The 16,460-nt window shown below is 35.3% G+C and overlaps 1 protein-coding gene across 1 annotated transcript in view; it reads left to right on the forward strand.

Moving 5' to 3' along the window:
• CSRNP3 (cysteine and serine rich nuclear protein 3) overlaps positions 1-16,460 on the forward strand; it is a 25,126-nt gene continuing 8,666 nt past the window's right edge. The window contains exons 1-2 of the mRNA XM_062578691.1: positions 1-163; positions 15,469-15,728. Coding sequence (XP_062434675.1) covers positions 16-163; positions 15,469-15,728 — 408 coding nt within the window. The 5' untranslated portion in view covers positions 1-15. The remainder of the gene's footprint in view (positions 164-15,468; positions 15,729-16,460) is intronic.

Raw genomic sequence — 16,460 nt, forward strand, 5'->3', positions numbered from 1 at the left:
GACAGCATTGCAGCTATGAGTGGAATTCTAAAGAGGAAGTTTGAAGAAGTTGATGGCTCCTCACCTTGTTCCTCTGTGCGGGAATCAGATGATGACATATCAAGCAGTGAAAGTGCTGACAGTGGTGATAGTGTCAATCCATCCACTTCTAATCATTTTACCCGTAAGTATTAGACGTTATGTACCTAAATAGTTCTTCCTGTTTTTCAAAATAAATTACATTTTATAGTTAGATAAATGTGATGAAGTAAAAATGAACTCCTATACACTACTTCTCATCACTGATCACCAGGTACACCACACGTAGGTGAGTGTCATTATCCTTAACTTATGGATGATAAAAGTGACTTTCAGAGAGTTTGTGACTTGCTCAAAGTGACCTAGTAGACTTGTACCCTCTTGCCTTCATACTGTTGACAAAAAAATCTCTGTAAATCTAAAAATTAGAAGCTACTAACTATTTGCTATTTGAAATTCATGGCTATTTGTAGTTAACCTTCAGAGCTGTCATGCTAAAGATATTTCAAACAGGTACTGTAGCAAAGTGTTTTAGGTAAACTTATTTATTTTTCTTGGATAAGCATAGTGCAGCTGTCAGCTGCCTGCAGCACCATATTAGTGAAAGTTTTTCTCCAAAGCAAGTAATAAAATTTCTTTTAATTTAGGAACTGAAGAAACATTGTGTATTAGGCAAAGAGATACCGATCATTGCAGTAGTTTGTTCTTCACATTCATGTGGGTATTTCTGTATTCAGCAATTGTTTTGTGTAAGGATAAGTGTTTGCTTTTAAGTTAGCAAAGCTAGGTATGTTATATGGGCAGCTTATCTATCAAGAATGAATCTGGGTTTTATTATTGTTGTTTATGATATTTGTTGTAGGTGATTATGCTATTTTAATGGTGAACTGCCTGTTTTAAACAGCTGGGGTTTGAATCCTTCAGTTTTGCTCTATGTACCTCTCTCCACTAAAGTGACTGTATAGCTATTTCTTGAGACTGTGGGCCAAGCAGCAGGTGAGGACTTCTGGTCACCACCCATATATAAGGTGATCCTTGTAAGTATGTTTTAGGTTGTGCCTAGAAGTCATGCTTGTTGCATGTGGTATGAAGGATCTCATAACTGATTTGTCTACTAAATGCTGCTGTACAGTTTGAGTTTGATCTGGACATGAAGGTCCAAATTATCATTGATTTAGTGTGGAACACACCTGTGAAAAGGATTACACAGGCACAGCTTTTCAAATGTGTTTAGGTGTAGCAATCTTGATGTAATTGATATTACATTTAAGATACAGTATTGGTAGGGGACACAAAGGAATGAGTGACCCAGTAAATCTCATCAGTAGTATTAAGCAATAGCTTGGTGGCAGTATTATCTGAATGCTGATCTTTTAACTTTTGCATCTATTTAGGGTCTTACATGGTTATTCATTATAGATTGAAAGCAGTCCTTTTACACCAAGCAGTCATTGTCACCCACACAGAAGACAGCAATTTTATTGTGAATACACAGATAATACAAAGAAGGCTAATAATTCAGGGGCGAAACTTAGAATTTATAATACGTGCACGTAACAGTAAGCTTTGATTGTAGTTGACACAATAAATACTGTAGTTTAGGTTCTGAATAAAATCTTTAAGTACAAAGTGATACTGTAGCATTTCAGAGTGTTATGATCCATATAACAGGTAATTTTGACCAGAGTAATAAATCTGTCTATCTATCTATCTAACAATTTATTAAAAAAATTTATATATATATATATATATAAAGTAACATACATACATATATATCAGCTGCCAATATAGATATATGAAGAGTAAATTGTTTCTTTGTGATTCAGTACTACTTTTTACAAAGTACTATCTTTAATATAGATACAATGGCCTAAATTCCAAGAAATCAGTACAGAATATTCACAATTTTATATAAAAGTGATTTGGGAAGAAAGGAATTGAATGAGTGTCCTTGGTGTATATTTGAATATACAAGTTGCAGGGTCCCCAGCGAATGACTTTCGGGACTGGTATATGATTGAATGCGGCATCTTTCAGAGTCTGACTTTCTTCATTGCTATTACTGTATGCAGGGGAGTTGATAAAGGTAGTATTTTTTTTTTATTATTGGTAAGAAAATAAGGAATGTTGATGTTCAGGTGGAATACAAAACGGAAAGATAGTTTTTATCCCCACTTAGTTACTTGCATCTTGCATCCAGATTCTCTTCCATTCTGCATCATTATTTCCTAGCTTTACCAGACACACTAATTTTAAGCCATGTTACACCTGATGAAAAAGTTCGATTTTGTTAAGTAATGATTAAGGTAGTACAAATGAGCTTTTCTGAGACCTTTTCTTCCTTCTTAATATTAAAGCATATTAATTATTCACACATTTACAAAGTCAATATCTACTAATTGAGCAGTGTTAGAAAAAATGAGATAACTAGTTTCTAGCTAGCCTTATACAAATCTGCTAAGAGCAACTCTATACTAAAACGGTAAGTCTTGATAATGATGTATGCTAGCAAAACAGGTGAAATAAAAACAACTCGTGTTTTAGAAAAAATCCTAATTCCTTTCCCATTTAAAGTAAATGTGAAGAGTAATATAAACATTCTTCTTATTTTGCCAATTAAATACGATTTATTTTTAGATACTTGACAAATGCAGATAGGTTTTCAAATTGATAAATGCCTCCTCCTAGAAAAATATTTTTGTTCAGATGGGATTTATTTTTTATTCTGTTCTTTCTACATTTTCATGGAAGAGACCTCATGCCCTTAATCCTGGAAAGAATGCATTTTAAATGAAGAATTTGTGAAGTTTTTGTACACATGCAAGATTGGTTTTCATTTTGGTTTATGTCAATTGCTTGACATTAGTTATATGTGTTTTGTTGTATGCTTCTCAGGACAAGAACACTTATTTTTATGTTCTTAGATTTTTAATTTGTAAATCTTAAAAATAATATTAATTTGAAAAGCCTATTTGGAGTTCTTGGTAGTGATGAACAGTGAGCTGATCCTGCTGTGGTACTTGACCTCGTCTTATGGAAGCAATAAATACTTGGAAATAGTACTTCTTGTAATCTCATATGTATATCATGATGTGTTTTGTGTATGGAATTAGTTTCCTTTCACTCTTTAATAAAAAGTTACCTTTAATGCACATCATACAGTCTATATACTAAAAAACTAGCTTGATGAGGCAGGAGGGGTTTGTCTAGTGCCAGGAAGGGTGCCTGATGCGAAGATGCATCTCTATTTTTTGAAATAGCTTTGAATCATAGCACCGGCCTATTAACCAAAGCAGCAGAGAGAGATTTTCTCTCAGTGGAGAGAGCATTGCCAACTCCAGGCACTCAGAATGTACATTACTATTGTATTTCAAAAAAAAGTTTTTATGTTCAAGAGTATAGACCAGTGTTGTATAAATAAGGTTGTACTCCGTGTGTTGTTTCACTTACCGCATGAACGCACAGGTGTCTTACAGAGCTGCTGCATTAGAGCTCTCCTGTGAGTGATACTTACTTGAAAACTGCAAGCAGGCATTTTGTTATGCAATAAAAAGAACTGTTAGCAATGTACTTTAAAATATATTTTGTTCATTCTTTAGACACATTCAGCTACGGAAACAAGAGACAGAAACTTTCCTATCCAGAATATTCAAATGATTACTTTAAGGGCATATGGAAGAAGGAGTTCTGTGAAACTCCTTCAGGACAGAAAACAGACTGAAAATAGCCAGCACAGAAGAGCTGTAGCTGGCACTCTTTCAGTGCATCAGCAGGCATGCAGTATGTATAAACCTATTAGAATAGCTGATGCAACTTATGTTCAGGTAACCCTTAAAACTATGTGTTAGGTCAGAAAAACAAGAATGCTTCAGCTATCCTGCTCCATTAGCTTCTAAGTTGAGTTTAACCTGCCAGCTAAACCAGGTGTATGGCTGCTGTGGATCATGCAAGTGGGACAGAACCAGAAGGTGGTTTTAATCTGAACAATTATTCTTGTAGTGTGGTGGCAGAAAATACATGAATAATATGTCCCTAAGCGCTATCCGTTGTGGTTATTACACAGAGATAACTACCTAGTTTCTTTAACAGTATATCCATTTAAACAAATCAAGATAGCAATAAGAAAAATCTTTTAGCCCAAGTTACACATGAGTCATGAAATTAAATTACATTGTGTTTCAGGCAAAGTGTACTGCTGAATAAAGTGGTTGCTGATTTCTGCTTCGAAGCTTTCAGTTAGTTTAGGGTTACTCCAATATATATTTATATAAAATACAAGGAATTCCATATAGTGTAGATAACTGTTACAAGGTTCATAACCAAAAAAATAAAAAAATGTTGCTTTCTTGTAGTCAGGTAGGTGTGTACATCTGCAGATTTTTAATTCTCCTATCAAATGATGATCAAGCACCTTTATTATCGGACGTTATCATGAGAGATATAATCCTCACTCTCTCTTTTACTTACTTTCTTCAATCTGTTGATACCATTTCAGTTTCATTCAGCAGGCTACTATTCAGACCACAGATTTACCTTGATAAATTCCAAAGCATATTCAAAACGTTACTAACCAGTCTGCTTACCTGTCCCATTTCACAGCCTCATCCATTATCAGAAAGAGGGATGTTCATCTTCAAATAGCAGTCCAAATGTGCAGTCTATTATTAGTCAAGACTATTTGTTTAAACCTACATACACATTATTAGTCAGGCCTGAGAATATTTGTTCACTTTTTCTTGTGTGAAGGGGTATGTAGCGTGGGAATATATTCAATGTCATTTCAGCTCCTTTTAATTGCCCTGTTGAGATCGGGCACCCTATCAGCTGCCCAGCAGGTTTTCTTTGGCAGTTGCTATCTGGCATGTCTGTGCATGACGGTTTCTACAGTTGTGCACGCTGATGGACACTGGATTCCATGTTGGTGCCTTGTAGAGGTGCCTATTCCTAATAAACACTTGATTTATTTTTCTAGTAAAGAAAAATAACCAAACATAAGTTGCAGAATTACGTGCAATTGAAAGTGCTGTGAAGACCTCATCATGTCCAGCCTTTGGTTCTTTTGTTCTGTTGAAAACTCTCTATACCAGATTAATCACAAATGAGTCTCCTAAGGAATACAATTTGAGGAGCTGCCTTCTTCAGCTGTGTTTTGACTTCAGTGTAGTGAAACTGAAACTTTCAGGCTAATGGAGTTAATACAGAGGCTTTTCAGGCAGGTAAAATCTCCAACACTAGCTCATCTGAAAAGATAATCCTCATCATATAATCTTCATCAACAGGAGGCAGAACTGTCACATGGTCTAGTGGATATCCTTCATCAGTTATCCATATCTTGCATAACAGTGCCATTAACAAGGTTATCCTACAGCTCTGCAGCCTTCTCTTTGTATTATCATACATCCTGTTGTTCTGTTAGTATGGCTGTGGTAGTAATGACTTAGAGTAGTACTTAAACAATATTGGATGCCTGAAATTCATTATGAATATGACTGGTCAATAATGGGTTCTGAGAAAACCCTTCAGTGTCTATAAATACTCCCTCCAGCTTTTGCTTTTACCATGGAAAATACTAGAAGTGTTCAAAAATACAAATACAGCTCCATTGCATTTCTTTCTGTATGCCCTTAAAATTACTCATTCAGGTATTTTAGAGTTGCTAACAAATTGAGATTGTCTTGTCTGTGTCGTCACTTAGAATTCTAAAGAATTGTATCAAATCCTTTGAAATCATTAGGATAGTCTAGATTCTTCTAACATTATCTTTATGCAAAATATAAAGTTTTATTTGGTGTGATTAGCATAAGGCATTACCTGAGCCTTGAGCTTAAACTGTGTGTTTAATTACTGGCTAACGGTAGAAATCTGAACGAGTGAGACACAGTGATGCTGATTTATTATGGGGAAACACTTAAAGGGTGCATTCATTTTTCATGACAGCTTACAATTACTTATACTGCCTGCAACCAAGCTTGGAATTTCTTTGTTAATGAGGAGTACATTCTTACTGTTATTTGTTGACTCACCTTATGAAATGCAAACAGTTGAGGGTTTTTTTTTTTTTTTTTCATTTTTAAAATAGTGAGTTCATGTGGGCAGTAAAGAAGAAATATCAAGAAATTCAGTGAAATATGGTGCAATGTTTTAGCTTAAATATTCATACAAAATGATAGGGCAGGATATGGCACAAGAGAATTTTTCCTGCTATCTTTCATTGGGAGCAATGACTATTGTAGAGTGAGTTTTTTCCAAAAAGAGAAAGAAGGATTAGGAGGTAGGCTCACACTGATTTTTAGAAGGGCTTGTGTGACTAATTCTATTTCTCTGTTTTTGAGAATTTCTTTCCTATAAATTAGTGCACTTCATGCATTATAGAGAGACAGGTTTTGCCTTAAATGATGGTTTTTTGTTCTGAAATAAAGAAAAATTCTGCATTGAAAATGTTTCTAACAAATATGCAAAATATGTTTACAAATGTGAAGCCCAGATGGATAATTGCAGAAGTTACCCGTAAGATGGGAGAAGGGGGTAGACCATAGTGCCTTAGGAGTTCAGTGCCTACAATTGCTATGCATGGGTGTTTCTACAAAGGTACAGGGTGACAGCTTTCCTTCTCGCACTGTCAGAAACTAGGGCCAAGGTCAGAAATAATCATCCAAGGAACAGCAGCTGGTATTTAGAGTAAATGGTGAGGCAGAGAGCAGTTAACTGTCTCCACTTCTCCCTGCAGGCTGATTATATTTGCAGAACGGAGGACTGGACTATTATGATGCGGAATGTCACAGAAAAGTGTTCAGAGATAAAGGATGATGATGAAGAAAACTTAAAGCTTTCATTGAAATTTTAGCAGTAAATTTCCAGAGTTTGGCTTGCATTCAAAGAATTCGACATTTCTGTAAAATTTTAAACAGAACTCTCACAGAATGTTTAATTAGATGTTAAATGAAAAACCTTCTCTATTGATGTGAAACTCCTCTGAACTAGCACTTTTCAAAAACCTTTTCAAATATCGCATAAATAAATCTAGCATTAGGCAAGCATTCCCATTGAGCCACTCCTATGAGGTGAGTTTAGTTGTGATTTTACCTGAGAGGAAGGTACCAGAGAATGGAGCAGAGGGACACTATCATTCCACAACATTGCCTCTGTCCTGCCTGATTGTCATTCCTCAATTTACGTTTTTTCTGAGTGCACAGTTCCCTTAAAGATTTTCAGGTTCAAAGTTTTTTCAGAAAATACCTTCCTGCCCTCAAGTGCATGTGTAAATGCATGCTCTAGGTGACCCTGCTTGAGCAGGGAGGTTGGACTAGATGATCTCCAGAGGTCCCTTCCAACCTTACTGATTCTATGATTCTATGATTCTGTTTTGGGGAGGGGATATAGTATGTCATTGTATTGCCTCTTAATGTGGATTTCTAGGCATATAGGAGAAACATTTAATTTTTAAGGGGGTTAAATGTATAGATTTGGTGTATGGAGACTAGTAGAAATTTATCTTTTAGAAGGCACTGGGGGAAAGATGGAAGCAATTTCTGGAATATGCTCTCTTCCCCAGTTTTTGCTTTCTAGGAAGACTGCTAAACAAGCTGGCTTTTGTAAATGATGTTCTGACTTGGATTACCATGATGTTTTAGGTTTGACTGTTCTATATTGTTAGATTTGATTAAATACTATGTGGGAAAGTTATGAAGCAAGTGCAGAATGGTGTTAATCCTCCTTACCATTCTGGTTCATATGGTATATAAAAAGCAGACAAACAACAGGATAGTAGAATTTAAGAAAAGCAACACTTCCCTCCTGTTAGAGATGGAGTTTTAATCAAAAAGGCTGCTTCCTGCACTTTTTTCCAGCCGTTTGAAATTTTCATGTGACTAAGATATTTCTGCAATGGTGGCAATGAATTGCTTTGCCCTCATTGATGCAAGAGTGCTAGTAATTGCTGCATAACCATATGGTTCACATTTATTTTAATGTGTCTTTGACATCAGGAGAATAGCTGAGACAGCAGAAGAAAGTGCTTATGTTTTGGAGATTGGCCAGAACTTAGATTATTTATGTTTCATAATCAAAGAACTACCAGTTTTCTCAGTAGAAATGGTTTGAAAAACATTATGGGCTTAACATGTCATTGCTATCAGAATTTTATAAAATTAGGACGCATGCTTTGCATTTTGTAGACAGTTATACAGCTTTAGTGGGATCCATTCTCAGTGGCGGGGTTTTGGATACTCTTTTGGCAGCTCAGTGTACAGAAGTAAATGCTCTATCTTCCCAAGTTTTTCACTGTAGTTCCACTGATGTCTGTAAGGCACAGAGAACAAAATGAGACTGTTCAGAGGCTGATACAAGTGTGACTGCATAGTGCATTATATGTTAGTACTGAGAGTTATTGAGGAAGATTTAGTTTCAGTCTGTTGCTTACCTATTTCATCAGTTATAATTTATTCATATAGGAATGAGACTTGGATGCTTTTCAAAGATACACCAGGCTACTTGGCTAAACTCTGATATGTATATAATATTGATTTTCCTTTTACTCTTCTTGGGCCTGGGGAGTGGGCTCATGATTGAAGTCTTCTACCAAGATGTAAGAAATACATTAACATGAATTTTTCAAATGTGGAAAAGGTTGAATTTTTGTATTTGTTTTTTGTATTGCATCTTTCATTTTGCATCAAGTCTATGAAGAAACCAACCTTATTTATCTATTATTAATTATCTATTTATTATATTCAATGTTTATAAAAAGGTAGTCTCAGAAAATCACAAATACATTAAGAATAATTATTCTCAAGGAAGAAGGCACAAAATACAGCTTGAGATGGAGAAGGAAAGGGTCCTGGGACCAGCTGCAGAACTGTACCCCAGCTTTCGGAGCAGGCGGTGGCTGGGGCGGTTGGTGCGCAGGCAGCCCCTGCCACTGTCTCCCCCCACAGCTCTCAGGGATGTGCACTCCCAAATGTGCTGGGAGTGTGGTTCATTTGCCAGCAGGAGGGGCTAGCAGTAGCAGCCCACCCCAGTGTATAAAGGGCACAATTTCAGAAATTGGAGAGTTTGTGATAAAGCTCTAAGTAACCTATGGAAAATGAGTTAGTAAATAAATTTCATTTATAACCTGCAAGGTAAATACAAAAAAATCTTAAAATTACGAGCCTATCCGCATGAATATGGTGATGACAACCATTATTTGAAGGAAACTTAGCAGCAGGACTTGGTGTTTTATTCCATATAATTATGACACTAAGTAGGCTTCATCTTTGTTGATGAACAAAAACCTCTCTTATTTTCTGACTGCACATGACTTGAATGATTCTCATTTTTCTTGCCTTCCTCATTGATAACAGTGACTTTCCAAAGCCAGAAATTATTTCCTCACTGATTATGAATTCTAGCAAAGATAAATGCTTTGTGCAACAGTCATTAGCCAGAGTGAATTGCTAGGTTAAAACTGCTATTTGTAATATTTACACTTCTCCCATTAACTGTCCATATAGCAGTGAGCTATACAACATCAGCCCAGATAAAAGAAACAATAGCAGCTATGGAAGCTATTTTATATACTTTCATTTAAGGCTATTGTTGTATTTGTCATGATAGATGTATTTACTTATGTATTTATTTATGCTTACTTTAAATTTTTATTTTTAGAGTATCATTGAAAAATAAATTAATGTGGCCTCCTGTTTCATGCAGACGTACAAATCACATTGAGTCTAGATAAAAACAGTTTAAGGCATTCAAGTACCTATAAGCTTTAAAAAATCTAAGGAACTTACTTTTTCTGGAAAGGGATCCATAAACCATCTTGTATGCCATTGATGTTTGTCAGTGGATGATAAAAATTGTACTTTGCATTTAAACAGATAGATTTTTAAACAATAACAAGCATTTTAATATAAACAATGGTAATAAAAGATATGAACTAGTGGCCCAACTTAGGAGATGGTTCCCAACTGTATCTCCTCCTGAAACAACTATAGTAATGTTTGTGTGTTTATTTGTGATCATTTCACAGTTCCATCTTCCAATACCTGCTAGACCACAGGTTGTGCTTTACTGAGTCAAGCCTTCATCTGTGTAATTTGGAAGGGTAGCTCTGTGTGTGTGTGTGTTTGTATATATAAATACATACATGCATCTATATACATACATGTGTTTGTACAAGTGTGCATTCTTAGCATTGTATGTTGCTATGTCCTGCATGGTCTGCAATTGAGAAGCAGATTGTACTGCATTAGATGAAGCTTGTTGGTGTGTAGCCAGATGAACAAAGCACTGAAAGAAATCTCAACTTCTTGAATTACTGCTAAGCAATTTCCTGTATTCTGAACTACTACAGGTATACTGTGGATGACTGAAAAAAGGACCTTACTGAAACACTGCAAACTGAAGGGCTGTAACTAAAATATTTAGTATCTTGTATTTAGACATTGTAGATTTCTGTAGATCTCTGACTTGTCATACAGATGTTCTTAAATTTTGGAATTGCTGGAGAGTCTTTAATAGCCAGAGACGTGCATAAGCCAGGAATTGTGCATACCAAGAAATGGCAAAAATATCCTACTTAGTCACGAAATAATTATAATTGTTATGGATAAAGAGAGTTGTTATGAGAGAGAGACCAGTAGTTGAGAAAAAGATGGAAAAAAAAATGCATTCTGCTGTTTATGTGTGCATGCACGTCAAGAACAAGGGTAACAAAAGGACAAGAACAAAGGATAGGTTGTGTTTCTCTGCAGAGTTAACCTTAATAATACCAGATAATTTTTTTTTTCCCAAAATTACTTCGAAGTTTTTAGGCCTAATCTTTAGTTTGTTTACAGATGATTCTCAGTTTCCATAAACAGTGTATGTCGCAGATTACATATGCTGTGACTGTTAGCTCAGGATCAGTGTTGCATGAAAGTGGCTATGGTGTGTCTAGATACAGGCCTGGGTGCACAGCAGCTGCTTTTGCATGGCAAAGACATGGAGCTAATATGCCCAACTGGACCAGCCTTGCTTCCACGAGGAGCCAGGCCAGTTGCAAGCAGGTTATTAACTCGGGCTCATCTCTGCTCAATGCAGAAACTGAACCACTCAAATGTCAAGTGCCAAAACTCAAAATTAGAGCTGTTGGTATCCTCTCAGATGACAAATTCTAACAATGCTTTTTGAAGATATATATATCTGAAGATGTTCAGTTATAGTGGCAGTTTTGTACCAGTGATTATGTTCTTAAGAGTATTATCTTTCCCTCTGGTCTTCGATATATTGTATGCATTGCAGTACTTAAGTATCTATCAGAAATATTTAATTCCATGTATTCTTAAACCCTATACCTAAAAATTATATTCATCATTTAAATATATGAGAATGGAATATTTTTTCCCTTTGTGGAAGTTTAGCAGACTAGGTATCACACTTGTAATACAGGTACACATTAAACATCATGTGCAATCCGTAGGACAGTTTTTGATGATGATGAATATTTATATTCCCACTGACATACTCTCCAGCCTCAAAGTGGTAAATCCATGACAGTGGAGGTTCCTCTTCAAAAATCACTGTCCAGTTCCTATTGACAGTATGCATGCAGGGCATGCTGGAACGAGTCAGTATCACCCCTGATTATGACTGATTTGACCCTGCTATTTAAGGTGCTATGTATGGAAAATAACATATACCTCTGACTATTGATAAGATGATCTGAGAATTTGAATTTTGCTTAGCTTGAAGTAAAAAGGCTTAATGGGTTATAGAGGGCTTTGTCACTGATGTTGAAAAAAGTTAACATTTCCATTGAATATCTACTACTTTTTTTGAGAGAGAGACCACTGTAAAGCAGTCCTTTGCTCAGAGGTTTTTAGGAAGTGTAGTAGAACAAGAACAGAGTGCCTTTGCAGTGCTGACTCTTTGCAGTTGAATGTCTTATTACCTGCTTCCTCGTGTGCCCTTTGTTATCGAGGTGGTTGCAATTCTCCAGTCCCCCCACTGATGGCAAGTTGACTAGCTTCAAAAACAAGGCAGAGATGAACATCTCTAATTTATGTTTCTGGGTAACTGAATAAAATCTTATAATTTTCTGCAGCTCCTGCTTGCTCTGTTCTTGAAAATAACATTCTCATAAATATCAATGTATTCTGACTATTTCCTAGCAGTAACATAGAGGAAATGACTACAGAATTATTCATAGAACTTCAGCTCTTCCCTTTAATGAGCTCTTGGGTGACATGGAAGCAGAACCAAAAGATGCAATGTCTTTCAGAAAAAAATAATTGTACGTTCCTCTGAATGTTTACATGCTTGCTTACTTACACAGGTTAGCATATAATTTGCTTGACTAGGAACTACAGCTTTAATAAATAAAAGTATGAGCTTTAATGACATTTGCAACAAATGCATGTCAGCTCTTGCCCTGTCTTCGTTCTAACTAGGTCGATAGTGCTGATTGTTTTGCAATTAAAGTATCCCAGTATTATCTCGAAGTTCATCTTAATTGCATTCTAACACAGTTTTTGTCAGTAATATTTTTTTAAAAAAAACTTTAACTTTGTCATTGATACAGACTGCTGGAGAGAGATTGCTGACTTAACATTTTGGCATAAAGTTAGCATGTTGTGTGCAGTGATGTATTACAACTGCTGTTCTAAATTTTGACAAAACACATGCACACATGTGCACTCCCTTTCCTGAAATGTCCTACTGGAAAAGCTATTCATATGATCTAATTTTTACTATAAGATTACATTCTCTTTTTGGATTGGGAATAGTTATATCACACAGTCTTCTTATATGAAGTTCATTTAACTATTAAGATTAGTGTTTAGATTGTGAATAAAATTAAAGTTGATTTCTTTATATATAGAAGGAAAGTAGTTTAATGCAATTCTTACATGAAAAGGATGACAGATATAAAACAAAGAAGTTTTATTACAACTTTTGGTATTCCTGCCAGTAAGCAAAGATGTCAGGAAAATCAAATAGCTACTATCTAAAACAATTTTCTTTAACTTTAGACATTATGTAGTAGATAATGAAGTTCACAAATAGAGATTCAAAGGCATTAGTATGTGCAATTTATGGGCATATTTATCTTCTGTTTCATCCAGAAGCAGACTTCTTTTTTTTTTTAATCTAACCTTCTTTATTTTCTTTCCTTTACTACTTTTCCATAGTATTATCTCTCATCCCATTTATGGCTGGTTCTCTTAGTGATAAAAATGCTGCTTTTACCTTGGTAGCTATCGTATTGCCTCCTAAATACAGGAAAGATGCAACTGAGATTCAAGTAATAACAACACAATCACATCAGATATCGGATACATCCCAGATGGTTCAGATGCCTCCTTGGCTAGGAGCAGGATTTTTTTAATATGCACTTTCCTGTCTAAAAGAGCATATAGGCAAAGGAATTTCTGACTCAAAGAATATTTGTTTTCATTCCAAATTGAGAGAGAATGTCAATATCAAAATTACTCCATCTTTCAGATTTTATTAAAAACTTGGTTTTATTAAAAGTAACAATTTTGTTTTGAAAGTGTAGCATGTATGAAAAAAGAGTACATTAAATCAATATTTAGTATTATACAAAATTGACACATCGCTATTCTCTCCCCTTCAGTAAAACTTTCCTATAAATGTTTTTGACAGGCTCTGTTGATACGAGATTTGCTTGAACTTGGATGCAAGTTTAAATAGACCTAATAGAGTCTATCTTTTGATTCCTCCATGTACATCCTACATCCTTTTCGGAAAGCAATTGTATCACTGATGAATATAGGCTCTCTGTTTATTGATATGAAGTCTAACATACCTTCATCGTATCTGAAATAATAATTATAATAATTATTTCAGTGTTGCACTGAACCCAAAATATTTTTATGTTAGTGAGGCATGCCAACTGTAGTTTGGTTACAGGAATATATTTTCTAATACAATTTTTTCTCGTATAGTTAGGTAGATTGTATTGATTTTTTGACAGAATTGCTGTATGTACAAGGGTTTTTTTTCTACATTTCGGATCATTATCCTTTTGCTACATAATATTACTGAGAATGAACTATTTTTTAACTATGACAGTAAACCAAACCTGTTTCAAAATCAGGGCTGAAGGCCAAGTGCTTCCAGTCTCTAGAGACAGTGCAATTCTAGACCAGTGCTGTACACCGTTTTACCTTACTGCTTTTATAAAATGGTTCCAACTCTGTCAAAAGTAGTCAGGCATTTGTAAAATCATTTTACTGCCTGAATTCTGGCAATTAGGTCTCTCACACCCACTTAACTGTTGCATCTAAGCTGCAGAGCTGTAGCTTATTATCTACTTTCTCACCATCCTATTGTTATTTTGTAATAAATCAGATAGACCAGGCTGCTGGCACATCTTAAAAATCAAGGGGTGTCTCTTATTTTACTCTAAAGGCTCACTGCTGTTACCAGTGAGAAACAATATATCAGGATCACATGAAGGAGTTACTAAATATCTGTAGAAAAGAATAATATTTAAAAGTTAAAATACCATGTTTATTTTTAAATAAATCCAATTTTATATGAAACTATGTATGTGTGTAGGAAAAACTGAGCAAGAGAGATGAATATATGGGGAATGAGAAAAGAGAAAGGACTAGATTTTTTTAAATCAAAACTCTACACATTATAGTGGGTATACATACATATATGTGTGTATGTATGTATATGTGTGTATATATGTGTATATAAATATATATACACACCGAGACACACACATACATGTATTCAGTGGATGGCAACAGAAATAATGATGAAGGGAAAGAAGAAGGAAGTCGATCTGATTTTTAATCAGCATTATTCATATATTATCATTCCGTGATGATGATCCTATAAATTTTTGAGAAAATCTGAAACACTAAATGTATTGCCTTTATAGTTTTTCTAACACTAATTGCTCATATTTTAGAATATAAGATAGAATATTTTCCTCTAATGTGGTCCAACACTGCTAAGAGCTAGCCATAGAGCACTGCAGCTGTAATCTTACTGACAGAATAATAATGGAATGTATAGTTCTGTCGGAGACATTGGTCTGCTGTTCTCCTGACTTCTGTCCTAGGTAATGTTATTGCATTCACTGGGTTTAGAGAGATGCAATCATTATATTTGAAGTGAGACATTAAAAGAAGTTCCTTTTGCTAGGCTTTATTTGCTGCCTTGGTGAAATGATAACACGTTATTAAAGGGCTGTGGGAAAACCCAATTGTCCTGGCCAAGAATTTCTGTTCTAAAATAGACAATAATGTTCACAGTTGTATTAGTTTATAACAGCTTCTAGGTTTGCCTATACTGTAAATATTTCAGCTCGTATCATCTCCTTTGGAGCGCACTCCCTCAAACTTTAGCATAATCAGGTATTGTTAAGGCAAATGAAGCTGCTCAAGTGACAAAGTATTTGCTTTTATGACTTCAAGTTATCATAAATGTAATCTACTTCTGTTCTAGCATCTTCAATCCTGAAGAGAGAGAAGCGGAAGAGAACAAAAAATGTCCATTTTAACTGTGTTACTGTGTACTACTTCACAAGAAGGCAAGGCTTCACCAGTGTTCCCAGCCAAGGGGGAAGCACATTGGGAATGTCCACTCGCCACAACAGTGTGCGCCAATACACGCTTGGAGAGTTTGCAATGGAGCAGGAGAGGCTTCACCGAGAAATGTTAAGAGAGCATCTAAGGGAGGAAAAACTCAATTCTCTAAAATTAAAGGTAAAAATTCCTTTGAGACTTTGATCTCTACCTTATGCACTTACATAGGCACTTACATAGGCAGTGTTAGGGTCATATGGACCCAATTTGTACATTTTAAACAAAAATCCTTCCTTGCAATCAACTCTAATTTCAGTGGAAATACTGTACTTTTTTTTTTTTTTTTTTTTTTTTAACTGAAGATACATTTTTGTTTGATAATACCTAATGCTGGTGTAGCTACCTCAAAGAGCTTTTCAGGGAGGTGGTTGTTTATTCCTTATTTTCTACAGATAGGAAACAAAGGCAGACAGAAAGTGTAACTGAGCCTTGAACAGGGTGTCCAGCAGAAGTCTGGAAGCACCAGAAAGAGAATGAATCTTATGAGACCTTGCACAGTGCCCTGTTGGAAAAGAGATGGTAATATCTTGGTAATAAGTACAGGAAGTGAAACAGCTTATTTTCCTGGCTACCTTAAGCAAATTCAGCAAAAAGTAAGAAACAATTATAATATTTTTTAAATGTGCTAATTTCTATAATCATATATCATGCTATTATTGAGTGTTTAATTTTCTGAAAGGGTGATTAACCATCTGTATCAGTTCAGTTGGTCAGAACTGGAGATACCAAGTGATAAAAATCCACACTATAGGTTTGAAGCTGGCTTTTTAAATATAGCAGAATAGAGAAAATAAACTGTGCATCTGAAGAGAGCAGAATAGAGAAGATTGTGTTCTTGAAAGTGTCCCTTGT

This window comes from Rhea pennata, chromosome 6 (genome assembly GCF_028389875.1).
Source record: "Rhea pennata isolate bPtePen1 chromosome 6, bPtePen1.pri, whole genome shotgun sequence".
In the NCBI taxonomy this organism is placed as follows: domain Eukaryota; kingdom Metazoa; phylum Chordata; class Aves; order Rheiformes; family Rheidae; genus Rhea; species Rhea pennata.